The 19,854-nt window shown below is 31.8% G+C and overlaps 1 protein-coding gene across 3 annotated transcripts in view; it reads left to right on the forward strand.

The window, feature by feature from the left end:
• XPO1 (exportin 1) overlaps positions 1-19,323 on the forward strand; it is a 35,806-nt gene extending 16,483 nt beyond the window's left edge. For 2 of the 3 annotated variants that reach the window (XM_039887048.1, XM_039887049.1), the window contains 21 exons: positions 5,179-5,240; positions 5,441-5,485; positions 6,493-6,674; positions 7,546-7,594; positions 7,671-7,790; positions 8,513-8,641; positions 9,307-9,465; positions 10,354-10,551; positions 11,042-11,180; positions 11,329-11,510; positions 11,589-11,745; positions 11,844-12,007; positions 12,279-12,413; positions 12,764-12,947; positions 13,263-13,369; positions 15,025-15,219; positions 15,939-16,107; positions 16,764-16,898; positions 16,981-17,140; positions 17,223-17,319; positions 18,284-19,226. In XM_039887048.1, the coding sequence (XP_039742982.1) occupies positions 5,179-5,240; positions 5,441-5,485; positions 6,493-6,674; positions 7,546-7,594; positions 7,671-7,790; positions 8,513-8,641; positions 9,307-9,465; positions 10,354-10,551; positions 11,042-11,180; positions 11,329-11,510; positions 11,589-11,745; positions 11,844-12,007; positions 12,279-12,413; positions 12,764-12,947; positions 13,263-13,369; positions 15,025-15,219; positions 15,939-16,107; positions 16,764-16,898; positions 16,981-17,140; positions 17,223-17,319; positions 18,284-18,430 (2,915 nt within the window). In that variant the 3' untranslated portion in view covers positions 18,431-19,226. Of the gene's footprint in view, positions 1-5,178; positions 5,241-5,440; positions 5,486-6,492; positions 6,675-7,545; positions 7,595-7,670; positions 7,791-8,512; positions 8,642-9,306; positions 9,466-10,353; positions 10,552-11,041; positions 11,181-11,328; positions 11,511-11,588; positions 11,746-11,843; positions 12,008-12,278; positions 12,414-12,763; positions 12,948-13,262; positions 13,370-15,024; positions 15,220-15,938; positions 16,108-16,763; positions 16,899-16,980; positions 17,141-17,222; positions 17,320-18,283 lie in introns of all 3 variants that reach the window. The other variant, XM_039887047.1, reaches the window with a different exon arrangement.
• The last annotated feature ends 531 nt before the right edge of the window (positions 19,324-19,854 follow it).

Consider the following 19,854-nt stretch of genomic DNA (forward strand, 5'->3'; position numbering starts at 1 on the left):
TATAACTCTTTACCATTTTAAATGTATAGTCAGTAACTACGTTCACAATATTGCACGACCATTATCACATCTCCAGAATTTTTTCATCATTCCACATTGAAACTACTCATTAAACATTAGCACTATTATGCACTATCCCCAGTTTCTGTTAAACCACTATTCTACTTTCTATCTCTGAATTTGCCTGTTCTGGGTAACACATACATGCATTCATGCCATATTTGTTTCTGTGGTTTATTTCACTTGGCATGTTTCCAGGGTTCATCTGTGTTGTGGCATGCATCAAAATTTCATTCTTTTTAAAGGTCAAATAATAATCCCGTTATATATTATATAGACACGCACTACATTTTATCCATTCATTTACAGATGGACATTTGGGCTGTTTTCACCTTTTGACTGTTTAAATGATGCTATAAACTTAAAATTTTAATTTCTACATATCTTTTAGAGTTCAGTATCTGTTTGAGGCCATAACCCCTTTTAAAAATGGTGAATGTTCTTGTAGATCATTCCTCTTAAAAATACTAAACATGTAGGCACTATTTTAGTCTGATTCTAGCCTATGAGATCCCTTAGTTAAGAGCCGCTGCTTTTGGATTGTTTTTAGCTATTTGTCTCTTATTTTGCTGTTGTCACAAGTATGTTACTGAGTGAGGGACAATATTCTGTATCCCTTTGGACAATAAGGGAAAGAGGACAGATATTTTAGAGCACTATATTTTACTCTGATAATTCAGTGTTGGTAGTTTAAATAGACAAATGTTCGTAATAAATGTCTTCTGACACAGGAAAAGAGCCTTTCATTTTTACATGGCTTTGATGGAGGGATATACCAAATTTTCATTAGAGTAAACATTTTAAACTGAAATTAATTGTATACTTTAAATATTGCATAGTGATTGAAACTGAATTGAATTCAATTTGTCATTGTGGTTTTACTTTTGTAATAGTGTGTTAAGATAAGGCTTTCTATTTTTAGTCATATATGAAAATTAGCCACTGACCAAGAATAATCAGAATGTGCAACTATTTTACTCACATATTGTACATATTTGTCTATGAATGCAGTTTTCTCTTAATAGGTAGAATCCTGTATTTGGTTGAAAATTTACTGCTTGGCAATCTAACCTTAGATTAGATAAGATGCTAATGTTCAACTCTTACAGTTTAAATTTTGAAAGCAGGGCTTTTGCTTCCATGGGAATATGTCGCTTGCAATATGTTGTAGTTAGTGTTATTAAATTCTTGTTTTGAAGAGTTTTAATAAATGCTCTTTATGAAAATCAGGTTCAGTAATGCATTTCTTCATTCTATCTTTAAGTAGATCCAGTATTTGAAAGATGTTCCTGGGGGATAAGATTAATATTGCTGTGTAAATAACTTGCAGGATGATATGTAACTTGTAGGTCAGTGTGGGATTTATTAAATCTCACCTTTTTAGCTAAGCTGAAGTTGATATTGTCCACTTAATAAGTTTGTATTGACTCTTTGACATTGCTCTATTTGAAATGAGACTGTCAATGACATTTTTCTTGACATTGAGAAAAGAAAGTTGGATTATAAAAGATAAATGCCATAAACTCTTGGATTTGGAAAATTTTAGCATAAGCTGCCTTCCAGTGACTAGTTAGGCATTTTTATACTAGCATATGTTGTTTTGAAGAAATTACGCATGACTGGATTTCTTTTAAAAAGTAACACTTTTTGATAAATAATTTGAGGGTTTAGTTTTAAAACTTTGGAGGTGAATTTTTTCTTATTGCGAATAGAATGGGGGCCTATGAATATGAAAATAAGAATGCTAAATCATCATATGAATCCTTTGAAAAATGTGATGACATAGTAACTATATAAGAACATAATTGAACTTGTCAAAGACAAAACTTAGATCTTGTCAGTGGAATGTTCTTGATTATTTTTTAAAATACAATCAAAGTATCTTGATTCCCAAGGAAGAGCTTAGAAAGCTGCTGGAATAAATAATCTCAGCTTCTTCACATATACATAATTGGAAACATAATTTCAGATTAATATTTTTTTTACTGAATGAAATCTTTATAGAGGAGTACTATAAGAAATTTGTTTTACATAAATGTCATGTATGCAACTAATGGACAATAATTCATTTGTCACAAAGAATAACACTGGGAATGTACCATTTTCTGTCAAATCTTAGCTGATTTTCTGTCACATCTCAAGCAGAGCTTTTTCTGTTGCTTATTTGGCTTTTCTACCTTGATATGCATAAATAACACTTCCTTTTTTTTTTTTTTTTTAAAGATGCAATTCACAATTAAAACACTTTTCTTAATTGAGCAGCTGCTTTTAAAATTTTGGGGGGATAAACCACAGGAAGGAATTTGGGGAAGGAGTTAAGGTACTTGATTAAATAAGCTCTGGTACCTAACAGTGGGAGATTCTAGACACATTAAAAGAGCAGCAGTATTTATCCAAAAGGTGTTGTTATATATAGTTCCAATCTTTTGTGAAGGGATAGAAGTTATGATCTTGGTAGAGTGAACACACTAAATTGAAACTTCGTTGTCTGTGGGACCTTCCAGTTTTTTGATTACTTAGTTTTGCTTTTATCTTATTTTCATCTTTTACCCCCCAGCAAATTTTAGAAGCCTCTGAAGAGGGCACAGATAATTAATGACTTAATCAGTAACAGAAGTTGAAGGATCTGTTTGATCCTCTTTTGCATTCCTTGAGGCTGAGAGAAGCCTCCAAATCAAATATTCCAACTAGACAGCAGCAGTAGTTTTAGACATTGTCTATTGCTTAGGACAGGTTTAGAAAAAAGCTACAGAATTTCTTACTAACATTGTATTGTCAGCCATTTAATCAGAATAGGCTGTATTTTTATTTTTGGTTTAAAACTTGTGTTCCCTGGATTAGGTTTCAGGGGGATACTTTTTATATTTTTTAGAATTGCCCTTTATTTTGGGGGCCTCAATGACTAATTTTGTATAAAGAACAGAAAGTTTAGTGGTACCAGAATTATGTTTTGATTAGATCTGATGGAGATTAAGGGCACATGAGATTGTTGTGTGGGTTATCCTAAATGATATAATTTAGTACTAGGTTTAAAATAAATTTGATTCCCCTAATTGTTTGATTTTTAAACATCACCTTATTTAAAAACTAGACCTGATAATATTTTGTGTCCACAAAGCCTCGTAATATTTAGAATAGAAATGTTGCCCAAAAAAGTATAGAATACATTTACACGTTTTAGTTTATCCTAAATACTAACTTATACAACCATAGTAAAATGATCAAAACCCAAAAATTTATATTGGTTCAGTACTATTAACCATGGGCCCTAATTCAGATTTCATAAGTTTTTCTCTCTTATGTTCTCTTTCTATTCTACAAATTATTTAATTTTTCATTAAGTCTCTTAGACAGTTCTTGATTCCTACTTGATATGCCTTTGACAGTTGAGTTCTGGTCAGTTAATTTGTATCGTGTATTTCAATTTAGGTTATTTTCTCATGATTAGAATGAATTTCACTTTTTTTTTTTAGCAAGATTTACAAGTGATGTTGTCTCCTCAGTTCACCAAACCTGGGGGTCCATATAGCAATATGTTTTAACTGTTCTCTTATTAACCTTTATCAGTTGGTTATGCTGTTGCCTGCTGGTTTTTTATTTACAAAATTATTATTTTTCACTTTGAAAGTGATAAGTATCAAGAACTTGGGGAGATGATTTAAGACTATGCAGATATCCCATTTCTCCTGAAGACTTGTCCATTCATTTTAGTGTTCATTGGTGGGTCTTGCCTATAGAAGTTAGTACTGTCTTTGCCTAATGAACTGACTTTTAGAAATGGAAATGAGATAGTTTTCACTAAATTATGTTTGTATGCACTAGTTAAGAAAATTTTTAAAACTAACAACCATTGTTTTTATATTTCTTAAACCATGAATATTGATACAACTTAACATATTTTTTCATTGATTTCATTATATTTGGCTTTGTTCTAATAAATTTTTTCCACAATTAGGGAAATTTTTCTAATTAGTGTTTTTTTTTTTTTTAAGGTTTTTATTTGGGACATGAAAGGAAATGGCCAGTTTCACCGTATTAAATAAAAACTTTTTTAGTAGCAATAAAGGGGAACCATAGGTAAAACAGCGAATTTAATACTTTAAATTATGAAGGTTACTATATTTTGGTAGTTTTACAATCAAATAAGTATTTTGCTGCCTTCAAGTTGGCTATATTTCCTGTTGATTCTTATAGGTAAATTTCTCAGCAGATCCCTTTTTGATGACAATTTGAGTCCATTGTTCTGATTTGTTAGATGAGGCTTGGAACACATCTGTATTTCCAAAGTTCAGATAGCTCTGAAAATTGGAAATCTTCATAAATCATTTGACGACAAAGTCTGAATTAAATAGATGTGAGAATAGTCTGTGTAGTAGAAAATAATTTGTTCGATTAGGAATCCTGCTTCAGACCCTTTGAGTGTGTTAATGTAGGTACACCACGTTAGTTTAAAATTTAAGGCGACCTGTGGTAGATCCTCTGTAAATTCTGAATGATGCAAATTAAAATCAAAAGCATGAAGTCTTACTTGTTTAAAGACTGGGTTGTACTATTAAGGGATCCTTAAGTAAAAAACATTACAAACTTTCTTCTTAATTCTTTTTTCCCCCAGTATAGTGGAGTAGAAGTTAAAATTTCATTTCCAAGATTAGCTTAATGTTATTAAATTGGAAAGGGATAACAATATCTTGACCTTGATTTAGAAATATTTTCCATAAACTTAATCATAGTGCTTACAAAGTTAAACATCAGGGTTTTTGCATTTTTAATCCACAAATAAGTGGATGCATGTTTATATTTAAATAAATAACATGTTAGTCCTGTGGTATTTTAAGTTAAAAGTCACGGATTTTGTGTACTTTGACTGGTATAGCATTAAAGAATTTCTTAGAAGATAATAATTTATAATTGTTAAGTCTATTTTGTAATGGTTAACAACAAAAAATAACCTAAAAATTTAAATGGGTAGTATATTAAAATGTGTTCCAAAAATGCCAAAATTGGTGATGGGATTGGGGTATATTATCTGACTCTACTCTGCCCTCTTCCTCCCCAGTTTTTTTTGTTCCTGGAGATTTATTAGCATGCTATAAAAGTGTTGACTAATTTTTTTCATAGGAATAAAAAAATATGTTGTTGGCCTCATTATCAAGACGTCATCTGACCCAACTTGTGTAGAGGTAAGAGTTTTTTTAAGAGGATGTAAAATCATTTAAACATTGAATTTTCAACTTTATACTGATACCAAACACCTACAGACACATATCCACAATCATTTTCAATAGATCTGCAGTCATTCTCTTGAGAGATTGCCTGTGCTTATATTCTTTTTACTCCTATTTTAGGCCCTCATTTAATCTAAACTTTTTTCTTTTCTTAGAAGGAAAAGGTGTATATTGGGAAATTGAATATGATTCTTGTTCAGGTAAGCTTTTACTTGATCCACTCTTTTCCTGAGAAGAATTAAATGCTTCAGTTAGGCTGATTACTTGAACAAAATATTTGAACCTACTACTTTGAATAACTAGACTAACATCTTACAGAAGTAGTAATAGTAGCCTTTACAGTAACTATAATATTTAATCTACTATACCATTTGAAATTATTAATTTACTGTGGTAGGAAACATCAAATACGGTAAACCCATCACTTCTGTGCCTCCAGAATGGATTGGACTTGTTTAAAATTTTATTTGCTTGGTACTGTGCATATTTCCTTTTCATGTCATGTATGCCAGTCTTAATTCATAAACCATTGCCTGTTGAATCCAACGTTTTTTAAATCAATCTCTATACTTAGTTGGTTTTTCAAACTTTATATAGTCTAACTTTAGAAATTTTGTATTTACCTATTTTTATATGTCACTAGATTAGATTGGCTTTTATACTAAGACTTTTTGTTGGTAAGCCTGTCTGAATGTGCTGTTACAGAATATCTTGTTGTGAAATCCCTAGTACACCAAGTATACAGTATAGACTTAAAAATCTAATGTAGTCATTAGGCTTTTGGTCAGAAGTGACTGTATCCCAAAGTTTAATGCTTCCTTTCTTCCAAGTTTATATGTCCAAACCCTACCATATTTCAAGAAAATGTCTTTCCCTGTCCATCATCTTTTTATGGTTAGAGTTAGATCTTTGCGTTTTCTAGGATAATTTGCACATAGCTATCTAGCAGATATTGATAAGAATATACATTAAAGCCAGATTAGACCAGTTGGGATAATTGAGAGGAGTCATGGGGGCATTTGAAAGAGAGGACTTTATCTGTTATACTTTGTACCATTGTGTTCTATAAGGGTGGCACATTTCTGTTTTTCTCAAAGGAGAAAATGGAAAGTGGTTGATACTCCTGCTTTTCGAATGATACAGTTTCTTTGAAGTTTATTTGCCATTGACAAAGTGAAATAAAATTAACATGTCTTGTCTTTTTTAGATATTGAAACAAGAATGGCCAAAACACTGGCCAACTTTTATCAGTGACATTGTTGGAGCAAGTAGGACCAGTGAAAGTCTTTGTCAAAATAATATGGTGATTCTTAAACTCTTGAGTGAAGAAGTATTTGATTTCTCTAGTGGACAGATAACCCAAGTGAAAGCTAAGCATTTAAAAGACAGGCAAGTAATTGTTTTGTTTTAGAATTTTAAGTAATTTCTCAAACTTTTTAATGGAATTTTGAGATACATGATAAAATTTTGAGGAACTGATTATCGATATGTTAAATTACTTTTAATTGTTTCTGAGTATAAATTTAAGTAGTGCTACAGTGGGTCTAAAATTCTCAGTCTGGAGGCTTGAAAAGTACATGTGGTGTCAAAGATTAGATATTATACTTCTGTCGTCACAGCAAAATAACATACATCTCATGTTAAAGGAATATAGGTTAAGAGTTCCAGAAACAACTTTTTGGGTCTATTTTATATGGTGACTACTTAATTATAGGTTCCAAGGAAAATGACTTGTATCCAATAGTCAGCTGAATTGTTACTAGTCCTGCATCTTATCAGTTCCCTGTTTGTTAACCCTAGAAACATGCCAGACTTTATTTTTCCACTTAATAATAAAAACTTGTTGAAGTCAATGGAGTACAGTATGTATTACCCTTATGCCTTTAAATGTAGTCAGACTAGCTTCAGACTTTACCATTTTTCCTGTGGTTTGGTGTATAAACACATTTTAGGATTTGGGATCTAACACTACTTATTTTGGAGAGTTTGAGTCATCTATGTTGATTATATAAAGACTAGAGTGTTTTATATTATTACAATAATGGTGACAAAAATACTAAACCTCTAAGAAATGAAGTTTCTGTATAGCAGTCTTTATAGATGAGTTTTAAAAGTGATATTACATGTAGTTTTAATAACTGTAGCTTTTGATGTTAGTGCTATTTGTTTTTAATGACCAATTGCTGAAATTTTTAATATTTGTTAATATGTAAGTAGTGTTTTTCCTATTTGTTTTCTAAACTGATCACTTTTTTTTTAGCATGTGCAATGAATTCTCACAAATCTTTCAGCTGTGTCAGTTTGTGATGGTAAGTGTTTTTAATTTCATTTTTTAAAATAAAAATTATAAGAAGATAATTATTTATAGATATGTTTTTGTTGTAGGAAAATTCCCAAAATGCTCCACTTGTACATGCAACTTTGGAAACATTGCTCAGATTTCTTAACTGGATTCCACTGGGATATATTTTTGAGACCAAGTTAATCAGCACATTAATTTATAAGGTATAGTGAATACATTTCAATTTTTTATCTATGCACTGAGTAGTTGCATATACTCTCAATTTGTAATGCTCTTTCATGTGGAAAAATCTTTGACATTCATAGCCATAACCAACCTTGTTTCTGAGATGATGAACCTTCTCAGAAGAACTTTTCCAGTTTCCAAGTAGTTGTTCAAAATAGTGTCAAAATCTTGTTACCCACTTATATCGTGTAATTTCACAAATTCCATGTGAACAAATAACGGATTTGATTTGATTTCAGTTCAATATATGTGTCACAATGAGTTAAATAAAAGAATGTTTCTACAAAATGGAAAATGTGGGGGTTTTTTTCTGATAATTTAAAAGCAGTAGCATATAACACCTATATAAGGTCTAATAATTGTTTATCCAGAGATAACCATCAGTTGGTTGTATTATTTTTCCAGATGTTTTCTTGGCTGTTATAATAAATAAATTATGTACTTAATTGTGGCTCTGTAAAAGCAGGCAATTATAATTTACATTTGGAGCTTTGTAGTTCAGGGCTTGATAAAGCAATATTGTGTTTTAACATGTGAATTTATAATACTGGAGCCATCATTTTATTGATAGACAATTTATAACATTTTTTTCTCTTTCTGATATCAAACTCTTTGTTCCTAATACTAACTTTAAGTAAAGTGTCTCAGGCCGTTTAATTTTATGCTGCTTTTTTTTTTTTTTTTTTTTTAATTAAAATAGTTCTTGAATGTTCCAATGTTTCGAAATGTCTCTCTGAAGTGCCTCACTGAGATTGCTGGTGTGAGTGTAAGCCAGTATGAAGAACAATTTGTAACACTATTCACACTGACAATGATGCAACTAAAACAGGTAATAAATATGCTTAAAAACTATCTTTTAGTGTCTTAGAAAAAGTTGGGTTGGAGTTGAACCATTTCGGCACAACTTACCATAATAGACCAGTTGTAATGTGATTGTGTGTTTATTATATAAAATTAAGAGTAAACTAGAAATTTTTATGAACATTTAAAAAAAATCCTCGATATAAAATATGGTAATTCATTTCCACAGAATTTAGAAGCTTGGAAATCTGGGATTTAATATCAATCAGCTCTGCTTCTGACCTTATGTCTCGGAACCGAAGCATTGTCCAGTCCTAGTTTGATTACGTATATATGAAATTACCTAGACGGTTAATCATAATGCTACATGTTGTATATATAATCTGAATTAAATATTTTTACGTTTTTAATAATATCAAGGAGAGAAACATTTGATACAGGGGAAAATTCAAAGGATAGTCTTTGAGGAAATTTTAGTACTTTCAACATTAAAGGGGAAAAGAAACATCAAAAGCTCTAGGACACACAAATACAGAAGCGTGGGTATAACGAGAATTCTAATGAAGAAGAAGCTGTTTAACTTTTTTTTTTTCTTTTTAATAGTAAAATGGCAGTGGAATCTTAATGCTAGTTATAGTGTTCTTTGTTATTGGTTTTAAAATGCAGACTAACAGCCCACATTTAAACTTTCAGATGCTTCCTTTAAATACCAATATTCGACTTGCATATTCAAATGGAAAAGATGATGAACAGAACTTTATTCAAAATCTCAGTTTGTTTCTCTGCACGTTTCTTAAGGAACATGGTCAGCTTATAGAAAAAAGACTAAATCTCAGGGAAACACTCATGGAGGTAGGCTTTGTGGAGCGTTTGGCTTTTGAAATTCTTCTGTGCAAAATAATAAGTGTCTTTGCTCTAAAATGTATGTACCTTTCAACATGTATTCTTACCTATTACTGCTCTCCATTATAAATGTATGTTGTCAGTTCCAAATTCTGGTTAAGCAGAGTTTACAGATTTTGTGTTCTATGTAATAACATTAATTTATGATCAAAATTAAATTTCTAAAAGGTATCCATGTCATTTCTAAGATGAAAAGTCTACATCTTAGAAACAACCTTATTTAAAAATTGAGCTGTATAAGTAACATAACAAAACCATCTCTTTTAAAGTATACAATTCACTGTTATCAGCCGTCATCTATCTGTTCTAAAACATTTTCATCACCTACAAGCGATGATGTACCCATTAATACAGTCACTCTCATTTTTCTCCTCCCCATCCCCCTCCCTTTGTCTCTGAAATTACCTATTCTGAGCCATTCATGTAAATGGAATCATAATATCTGGTCTTTTATAATTGGCTTCTTTCATTTACCATGTTTTCAAGGTTCATCTGTGTTACAGCATATACCAGTACTTCGTCCTCTTTTATGGCTGAATGATATTTCATTGTAGGCATATTTTAATTTTGTGTGTTCATCATTTGATGGACATTTCGATCATTTCCACCTTTTCATTGTTGGTACCAATGATTGCATAAGGTTTTTGAAGTGTTGTTCTAGGACATGTCAGAAGAAAGCAGAATTTGCTTCTAGAGAATTTCTAGTCTTTTCTGAATAGTAAATCCTCAGAGTTGTGTAAAATACAACATGGATTTTTATTTCTAATGTAATGAGTGGAAAGCAGTTTGGTTAATAATATCTAAGGATTATTTTAATAGTTTTGCTTTTCATTGTAGGCCCTTCATTATATGTTGTTGGTATCAGAAGTGGAGGAAACAGAAATCTTTAAGATTTGTCTCGAGTACTGGAATCATTTGGCAGCTGAACTCTATAGAGAGAGTCCATTCTCTACATCTGCCTCTCCATTACTATCTGGAAGTCAACATTTTGATGTTCCTCCCAGGAGACAACTGTATTTGCCCGTTTTATCCAAGGTAACAGTAAAGTGGGTGGTTGAATGCTTTTCCTGTTATTGCTGTGATTTTTGAGGACTAAATGCAAGTACTAGCTTTTACTTTTGGCTAATCTTTCCAAATAAATATGCTGCAAAAAGAGTCCAACAACTTCTTCATGCATGTTGAAAACCAGAACATGAAAGAGATCATATACGAGCTATGGTTCGTAAAAGTGTGGTCCTTTTAGAAGCAGTACCACCTATGAGTTTGTTAGAAAAATGCAGATTTAAGAGGCCACCCCATATCAGTCAGTTTCTGGAGAGGATATTGGAAATTTAACAGTTGATTTTTATTCATCATAAAGTTTCAGAATCATTGCTTGTAGAATAACATTTTCATAATGTTTATTCTTTTATATGAGAATAGTATTGTTATGTTGGTGTGAAGTGCGTATATTTTAATTTTTTATTGCTGTGTTTGATGTGGCTTATTTCAAAGATCTAACAGATTTTTCTTTATTGTTGAATAGGTCCGTTTATTGATGGTTAGTCGTATGGCTAAACCAGAGGAAGTATTGGTTGTAGAAAATGATCAGGGAGAAGTTGTAAGAGAATTCATGAAGGATACAGATTCCATAAATTTGTATAAGAATATGAGAGAAACATTAGGTAAGTTAATAAATACTATAATTTTTATTTTATAATTTTTGTTCTGGGGTAGAAATATTTTAGGAAATGTGGTATACTTAGTTTCTAAATCTGTTAATAGCTAAGTTTTGCATTTGAAATATCTGAAACTTTTTTCCTTCGTTTGTAGTTTATCTTACTCATCTGGATTATGTAGATACAGAAAGAATAATGACTGAGAAGCTTCACAATCAAGTGAATGGTACAGAATGGTCATGGAAAAATTTAAATACATTGTGTTGGGCAATTGGCTCCATTAGTGGAGCAATGCATGAAGAGGATGAAAAACGATTTCTTGTTACTGTTATAAAGGTATGCAAGTGATTTGTATGAACTGGAACCATTATATAAGTTTTATTACAAATTACTGAAATTTTTCTTGTATCATAGGATCTATTAGGATTATGTGAACAGAAAAGAGGCAAAGATAATAAAGCTATCATTGCATCAAATATCATGTACATAGTAGGTCAATATCCAAGATTTTTAAGAGCTCACTGGAAATTTTTGAAGACTGTGGTTAACAAGCTGTTTGAATTCATGCATGGTAAATCCTCTCTATTTAATATATTATATTTAGATATTTTTGTTAAACAAAAACAATTTTTCTTCAAACTTTTTTGATAAATGTTTTTATTTTGTTAGAGACCCATGATGGAGTCCAGGACATGGCTTGTGATACTTTCATTAAAATAGCTCAGAAATGCCGCAGGCATTTTGTTCAGGTTCAGGTTGGAGAAGTAATGCCATTTATTGATGAGATTTTGAACAACATTAACACTATAATTTGTGATCTTCAGCCTCAACAGGTATGGTGGGAGCACTTAGCATATTTTTCTTAGAAAGTAGCTACTGTTTTCATCAGAATTCATTAATGGGAATTGAAAGAACACTGCTACTGGATTCAGTTCAAGTATCTCTGTGGTTATGTTTTCATAGTGAGATAGAAATTTAACTAGAAGTTTGTTAGGCTGTTTTCCTATCTGACACTTAAAATTTGTTTAAGTTACAGATGTGAATTGTTTGTGTGGCATTCCTTATCATGGTTCGTAAATATAAAATGTCTTCCTTTTAACATAGGTCCATACATTTTATGAAGCTGTGGGATACATGATTGGTGCACAAACAGACCAAACAGTACAAGAACATTTGATAGAAAAATATATGCTACTCCCTAATCAAGTTTGGGATAGCATAATCCAGCAGGCAACCAAAGTAAGTTAAAGTACTCTTTGTAAAAGTTCTAGTAGATTTTAAGAATTGTGTTATTTACAAAAGTCCAGAATTCAGTACCTCTGACATATTTGCCTGATTTATAAGGATTTTTATCTGTGTTTTTGCACATTAAAAAATACATGGTAAATTTTTATTCTATTTTGATGGTAAATTGTGACTTTCACTCTATTCTTAGTTATAGGCATAGGTAATGAAGACTTATTTTGTGTGTACTATTTGGAATTATAAATGTGATTATAAATTAGGAATAAGGTGGGTAGTGTTTTTTGCTTTAGTGATTATAAGGATAATTCATATGATAATTGGATTTCTTTTTTTGTCCTTCACAGAATGTGGATATACTTAAAGATCCTGAAACAGTCAAGCAGCTTGGTAGCATATTAAAAACAAATGTGAGAGCCTGCAAAGCTGTTGGACACCCCTTTGTAATTCAACTTGGGAGAATTTATTTAGATATGCTTAATGTATACAAGTGCCTCAGTGAAAATATTTCTGCAGCTATCCAAGCTAATGGTAAGTGATTTTGAATTCTCTTGGAATGTTGTATATCAGTTCTACATTCCTTACGGTAGGCATTCAGTATTGCTCACAGATTTAAATCAACTCCCCTCTCATGTTCCAGATAACCCTCGACAATTTTTTAAACTAATTGCATGCCCCCTTTCCTTGTAAAATTAGTCTTAGTTTATTTTCCCAATAAATTCGTCTTAGGATTTTAAAAAATGTCTAGGTTTTTTAACGGTAAATAAAACAGTATCTGAAACACATGTAATTACCAATGTAGAATTTTAATTGTCAAGTTGGATTCCACTTAATTATATTTTTTAGGTGAGATGGTTACAAAGCAGCCATTGATTAGAAGTATGCGAACAGTGAAAAGGGAAACTTTAAAGTTAATATCTGGTTGGGTGAGCCGGTCCAATGATCCACAGATGGTAAGTGAGATGTGCTTTTTGTTTAAGTTGAAACTGCATTCTCTGAAATATGCTTTATTTCTGTGTGCACTTGGCTAATTTAAAGGTAATTTAGATGTCTACGTTGGTTTATTTTATAGCATTCTATTTATCAGAGTCCATGAGTACTTTAAAATGTGGTTATAAACCATCTTCTAAAGAAATTGCTGTTAATTGAAGGTAGTGGTGATATGTAACAAGATAACTGAGAAGCTGTCTTTTTATTTTTATGGCTAGATAAGAGTTGAGATGAATTTTTTGTGTTCATGATTTTCAGAGCAGTTTACAAAGCCGACATTAGTTTGCCTCTTCAGTGAAAGTAAGTGCTTTCTCACTTGAAGATTTGAAAAGTCTTTTACTTGCTTATTCCTCTTAGTCTTAAATCATTTCCAGAAAGGAAATGGTTTTCAGAAACTAAACCAGCTCTATATGCCTCAACTTGGAAAAATGTGAATTATTATTATTACCCTTTTCATGCTCTTGGTCCTTGGAACACTACAAAAAGTTCTGTCCTGTTAACACTGCTGTGTAGTTGACAAGTGTGCTACTGGATGATTTTGAAATTTCAGTAGTTCTTATTGATAAGGAAATGTTTTTCAGGAAATTTATTCAGAAAACAATAATGGAATTCTCAAGGTATAGATTTAAATATTGAAAGATTTGAACACGTGTAGTATGAGGTCAGAACTGTATTAAATTTAGAAAGTAAAAGGGATAAATTGAAGGAATTCTGAAGTTCATAATTTACAATAGCTTGGTCAAATCAGGAGCATCAGTGGTGATGATATAACAGAATATCATATTTTACAGCTAAGGTTTATGTTGAGGTTTGGGGCAGTGTGTTCAAAAATATTCAACAACACACCTGATCCAGTTTGTTGGGAAAGAATTATTTCAGTCAGTGTTAAGAGTAGAAATGAGAACCAGTTCTAGTTTGAGACACCAAATGAGTAATTGGGAAAATAATTCCGTGCTTTATCCTTCAAATCTTATTAGACCTTTTTTGTGAAGTAAGACACTATTAACACTAGTAATCTACATTTGATGTATTTATTGTACAGGTCTTAATAGAGAGAACCTATTAAAAGCAAGACATTATACCTTAATATGACGATTGAGAGTTTGGAAACCCGCAGTTTCTTTGGTGCAATTCAGTTTCTTTTAAGCGGTTGTTATTTCTGTTTATTAAAATAAATTGTGAGTGGGTGTCTGCTTTTGATTAGATTTGAGTACCCAGGGTTTTTATAGATACTCATTGAAGAAACTGATAAAATCTTGGTTAGGAAGACTATTTTTCCTTTTAGGTTACTCATCCTGCATATATAATATCCCTAGAATCCTGATCTTGCAACAGTAACTTACAGCAATCACTTGGTTTGGGGCCTCAGTTTCCTTAGTAATTATGGATTTGAAGTACACTATTTCTTGGTCTTTACCAGCCTGCTGTTGATTTCTTGGTTTCTTCTGGTAAAATGTTTTAGTGTACAAAAAACCTAGTCTCAATGCATAAGATTTTCCAGTTTTCAGCAGACAATCAACCTAAATCTTAGAGACAGCAGTGACCTACCTTTTTATAATAGTGACCAAGTGCCTAGATTGAAACTTAAAAGTTTTTTTTTTCTTTCTTTCTTTAACAGGTAGCTGAAAATTTTGTTCCTCCTCTGTTGGATGCAGTTCTCATTGATTATCAGAGAAATGTCCCAGCTGCTAGAGAACCAGAAGTGCTTAGTACTATGGCTATCATCGTCAATAAGTTGGGAGGACATATAACAGCTGAAATACCTCAAATATTTGATGCTGTTTTTGAATGCACATTGAATATGATAAATAAGGCATGTGATTTTCATTTCAGTTATAAAATGGAAATTCTGCACATGTCTTTAGAACACTTGAAAGCATAAATGGTATCTGTGAGTGTAGCTTAATTTTTAGGTTCTGGAGTTAAATATTTTGAACGTCTAAATCAGGGAACTAGTTTTTTTAATTTACTACAAAAATATCTTAAAAGCAAAAAGTAAGTTTGATTGTAACATTCAAATAGCAGCTTGCATTTATTGAAAACTTGCTGCATTTTAGGCATTAAGAGTTCAGTTGTATTTGTTTAAAAGGTAGGTTTACATTTTTATTTATATAAGTGTAGTACATGCTTATAAAAAATAGGGAAGTACATTAACCAAGACAAATGCCAGTGTAAGTATATAAATTTACACAGCTAACAAATTTTAATCTGTATTATGGTTTCAGTCACTAAAGTGGTGGTAATAGCGTCAGTTACTAGAAAATGTGTTCTTTTTGAGCATTTTTGTGCATGAGTTCATTTGTAATGTGACCTTGTGTTCCCTCATTTTGGCAATTTATTTAATAAGTGGTTATTCCATCTTCCATGAGAGGTGAATTACCTTGTCTTTGGGTTTGCCTTTTAGCAGTCTACATCTAATGGGTGCCACTAACAACTGCAAACATTTATACTGAATTGGGGCTTGCTTTTTCTCTCATTTAGAATATAATTAAGGCACTTAAACTTTATTTTGTTCCCACCATTTATTTTTAGGACTTTGAAGAATATCCTGAACACAGAACGAACTTTTTCTTACTACTTCAGGCTGTCAATTCTCACTGTTTCCCAGCATTCCTGGCTATCCCACCTGCACAGTTTAAACTTGTTTTGGATTCTATTATTTGGGCTTTCAAACATACTATGAGGAATGTTGCAGATACAGGTAAATGCATAGAAATAATATTCTTTTATTTTCCTACTAATCAACAAACTGTATAGACACAAATAAATGTATAGTTGTTGAAAAGTTAGGTAAATAACACTTGTCATAGTTTTATTTTGAACGCATCAATTGCATAGATATGTCTTAAGTCCAAAGTCCAAAAACAGTTTTATCATCTGTTTTAGACATAGTTCATAGGCAGGATTGAGTTATAGGAAGATAGGCATAAAATTCAAGATAAGGAGAACATCACATCCATGTTTTCACCAGTGTTTTCTCCATATGCTTTTCCTCTGTGGCACTAAGGCTCCACTGAGGATAAAACTAAACATTTTTAGCTGGAGGATTTTTGATTTGTTGTGTTTTTAAATAGTTATTGGTTTATGTAATAGAAATGTCTACTTAGTTGTGCTGTTTTGGGAGTGAAGGTTAAGAGAATAAACCCGTCTTTGAAACAGTGGAAATGTAGTAAGGGTTATCATTTATATTATAGTCTGTAAGCAGGCATTGATTCTAGTGGAACTCCATTGCTGATTCAGGATAATTTAGGCAAAGAGGAAAACAGGGAGACTGAGTTTTGAATCAGTAGTTGAATAGCTGAAATACTATCGTGAATGTTATCAGTCTGTAATTTTTTCATGTTCTCTGTATTTTAGGCTTACAGATACTTTTTACACTCTTACAAAATGTTGCACAAGAAGAAGCTGCAGCTCAGAGCTTTTATCAAACTTATTTTTGTGATATTCTTCAGCATATCTTCTCTGTTGTGACAGACACCTCACATACTGCTGGTAAGAATTTAAATCTATAAAAATGTTAAATGTTCCAGTAGTTATTACATCTTAGAGTTAATAATGTTATTTTTATCAACAGGTTTAACAATGCATGCGTCAATACTTGCATATATGTTTAATTTGGTCGAAGAAGGAAAAATAAGTACACCGTTAAATCCTGGGAATCCAGTTAACAACCAAATGTTTATTCAGGAATATGTGGCTAATCTTCTTAAGTCTGCATTCCCTCATCTACAAGAGTAAATATGTATACTTTTTAATAAATGTAAATTTTTCTGCTTAAAAATAGGTGGTGATTAATTATTATGTTCTGATTTATAGCGCTCAAGTAAAGCTCTTTGTGACAGGGCTTTTCAGCTTAAATCAAGATATTCCTGCTTTCAAGGAACACCTTCGGGATTTCCTAGTACAAATAAAGGTATGCATTTTATTTGTAGTTGCAAAAATATTGATTATATGTGATTTAAGTGTTGCATCGTGGAATTGTATTTTTAAATCCTTGGGCTTTAAAAATAATGTACAATCTTACTAGTGAGACTGGTTACAGAATTAAAGATTAAATCAAGGTCAGGAAGAGGATAGGCTTGAAATGTTTTTGTCAACTTTGTTATTAACATAATTCATTTTATATAATTTAAATGCCTCTTGCAGTATTGGGATTGACTCCCATAGGTATTGTTTAAAGAGTGCAGTGAGAGAGAAGAAAGCACATTGGTAGCTCCCTTTGGGATTTATATCTATTTTGTTAGTAAGGAATTCATTTTAGGGGCAACCATGACAATTAGCAAATATCAGCATATTTCTGCTTTTATACAGTGCTCCATCAAACTGGGAAAGAGAGATTTTTCTTACCTCATTTTTTAAAAATTCAAAAGTTTCATAAAACCCGTAAGTGGTAATGAATTATCTCATTCATTACTATTTAAGAATTGGTCACATACGACATTCAGTGTTTTTTTCTCTCCAAAATACAAGTAGTTTTAAATATATTAGCTAAGTGTAAAAAATTGAATTCAAAGTAAAGGGATAATGCAAATTACCTGAAATATAGCTATGGAGACAATGATAATATAGCTAACTTGATCATAAGTCTTGGGAGAAACAGCTTTGATAGCTTTGCTTTACCTAGTAGATTATATAGAATATCATACTATGCCTCTTTTGTAACAGCTCTACCCACCCACACATATACACGCTGTTGGTTTTTAATTCAGCCACATAGAATTGTATCAATGTACGATAATTTAAATCCAACCAATTGAGAAAAATTATATCCCTTGTGTAAACATGAATTTGCTTATCTGCACGTTTTTCCCCAAAAGGCTAGTCATTTTTTCAAAATCAAAAACATTATGTTGACCTTTCAACTGTCTGTTTCACAGGAGTTTGCAGGTGAAGATACATCTGATCTGTTTTTGGAAGAAAGAGAAACAGCCCTTCGACAGGCGCAGGAAGAAAAACATAAACTTCAAATGTCTGTCCCTGGCATCCTTAATCCACATGAAATTCCAGAAGAAATGTGTGATTAAAATCAAAAGTCATACTGGTTTTTTTTTTCCTCTGCAACTCTTATTAGCAGAAGAAAACAGCATCTGGATATTTGTCGACCAAAATGATGCCAATTTGTAAATTAAAATGTCACCTAGTGGCCCTTTTTCTTATGTGTTTTTTGTATAAGAAATTTTCTGTGAAATACCTTCCAACTGTTTAAGCTTTTGTTTTGGTCATCTTTATTTAGTTTGCATGAAGTTGAAAATTAAGGCATTTTTTAAAATTCTACTTCATGCCCATTTTGTGGCTGGGATTGCGGGAAGAGGCGAATTCAATTTGAACATATACTTGTAAATTCTAATGCAAAATTATACAATTTTTCCTGTAAACAATACCAATTTTTAATTAGGGAGCATTTTCTTTCTAGCCTGCATTTCAGCCTAGAAGAAAAGATAATGAGTAAAACAAATTGCATTGTTGAAAGGATTATAGTGCTGCATTGTCTGAAGTTAGCACCTCTTGGACTGAATCGTTTGTCTAGACTACATGTATTACAAGTCTGTATGGCAAGTTTGCAGCAAGATCATGTGCATATCATCCCATTGTAAAGCAACTTCAAAAAATATGGGAACAGTTAGTTATTTTTACACAGTTCTTTTTGTTTTTGTGTGTGTGTGCTGTCGCTTGTCGACAACAGCTTTTTGTTTTCCTCAATGAGGAGTGTTGCTCATTTGTGAGCCTTCATTAACTCGAAGTGAAATGGTTAAAAATATTTATCCTGTTAGAGTAGGCTGCATCTTTTTAACAACTCATTAAAAAACAAAACAAAACTGGCTTTTGAGATGACTTATACTAATTTACATTGTTTACCAAGCTGTAGTGCTTTAAATACACTACTTAAAAGGCAAAATAAACTTGGTTTACATTTATTTTCCCTTTATTGGCTCGAAATTATTACTATATTAATGAAAGTGGTTGTGTTAAGTAGCATTTTAAGATGATGTTTGACACTTGTTGACTTACAAATAATAATTGTGAAGTTATTGGGAGTAAAGGCAGTTTGTATAAAATGGATGGTTTCTTTAGATACTTTCTGTTCCCAAGAAACATTTCTTGTTTAACACAATTTACCTTTATTTGTGATTAAAGAGTATCTTGTCTCCTCTGTTTAGGAGCCCAAGTGTTACAAAGATGAGTCTTAGAACCCAGGTACAAGAAGCTACTGCAGATACTATGTTCTTGTAAACTGTAGCCCTTAGGAGTTGTCTTATTTTAATAATCAGAGCAAGGGGGAAAATGTGTATAGAGGGCCTATAAAACATGAAAAGGGGTTTTTAGAACTAAGGCAAGAGAAAAAGGAAATCAGTTTGGGCGAACCTGTTTATTAGTTTATCCTTAGGATAAACTAATGTGCTATCAACTAGATTAAAGCCTAAGCATTTGAAGTACCCTGAATTCGTGG

Source organism: Pteropus medius, unplaced genomic scaffold, assembly GCF_902729225.1.
Source record: "Pteropus medius unplaced genomic scaffold, Ma_sr-lr_union100, whole genome shotgun sequence".
Classification (NCBI taxonomy): Eukaryota; Metazoa; Chordata; class Mammalia; order Chiroptera; family Pteropodidae; genus Pteropus; species Pteropus medius.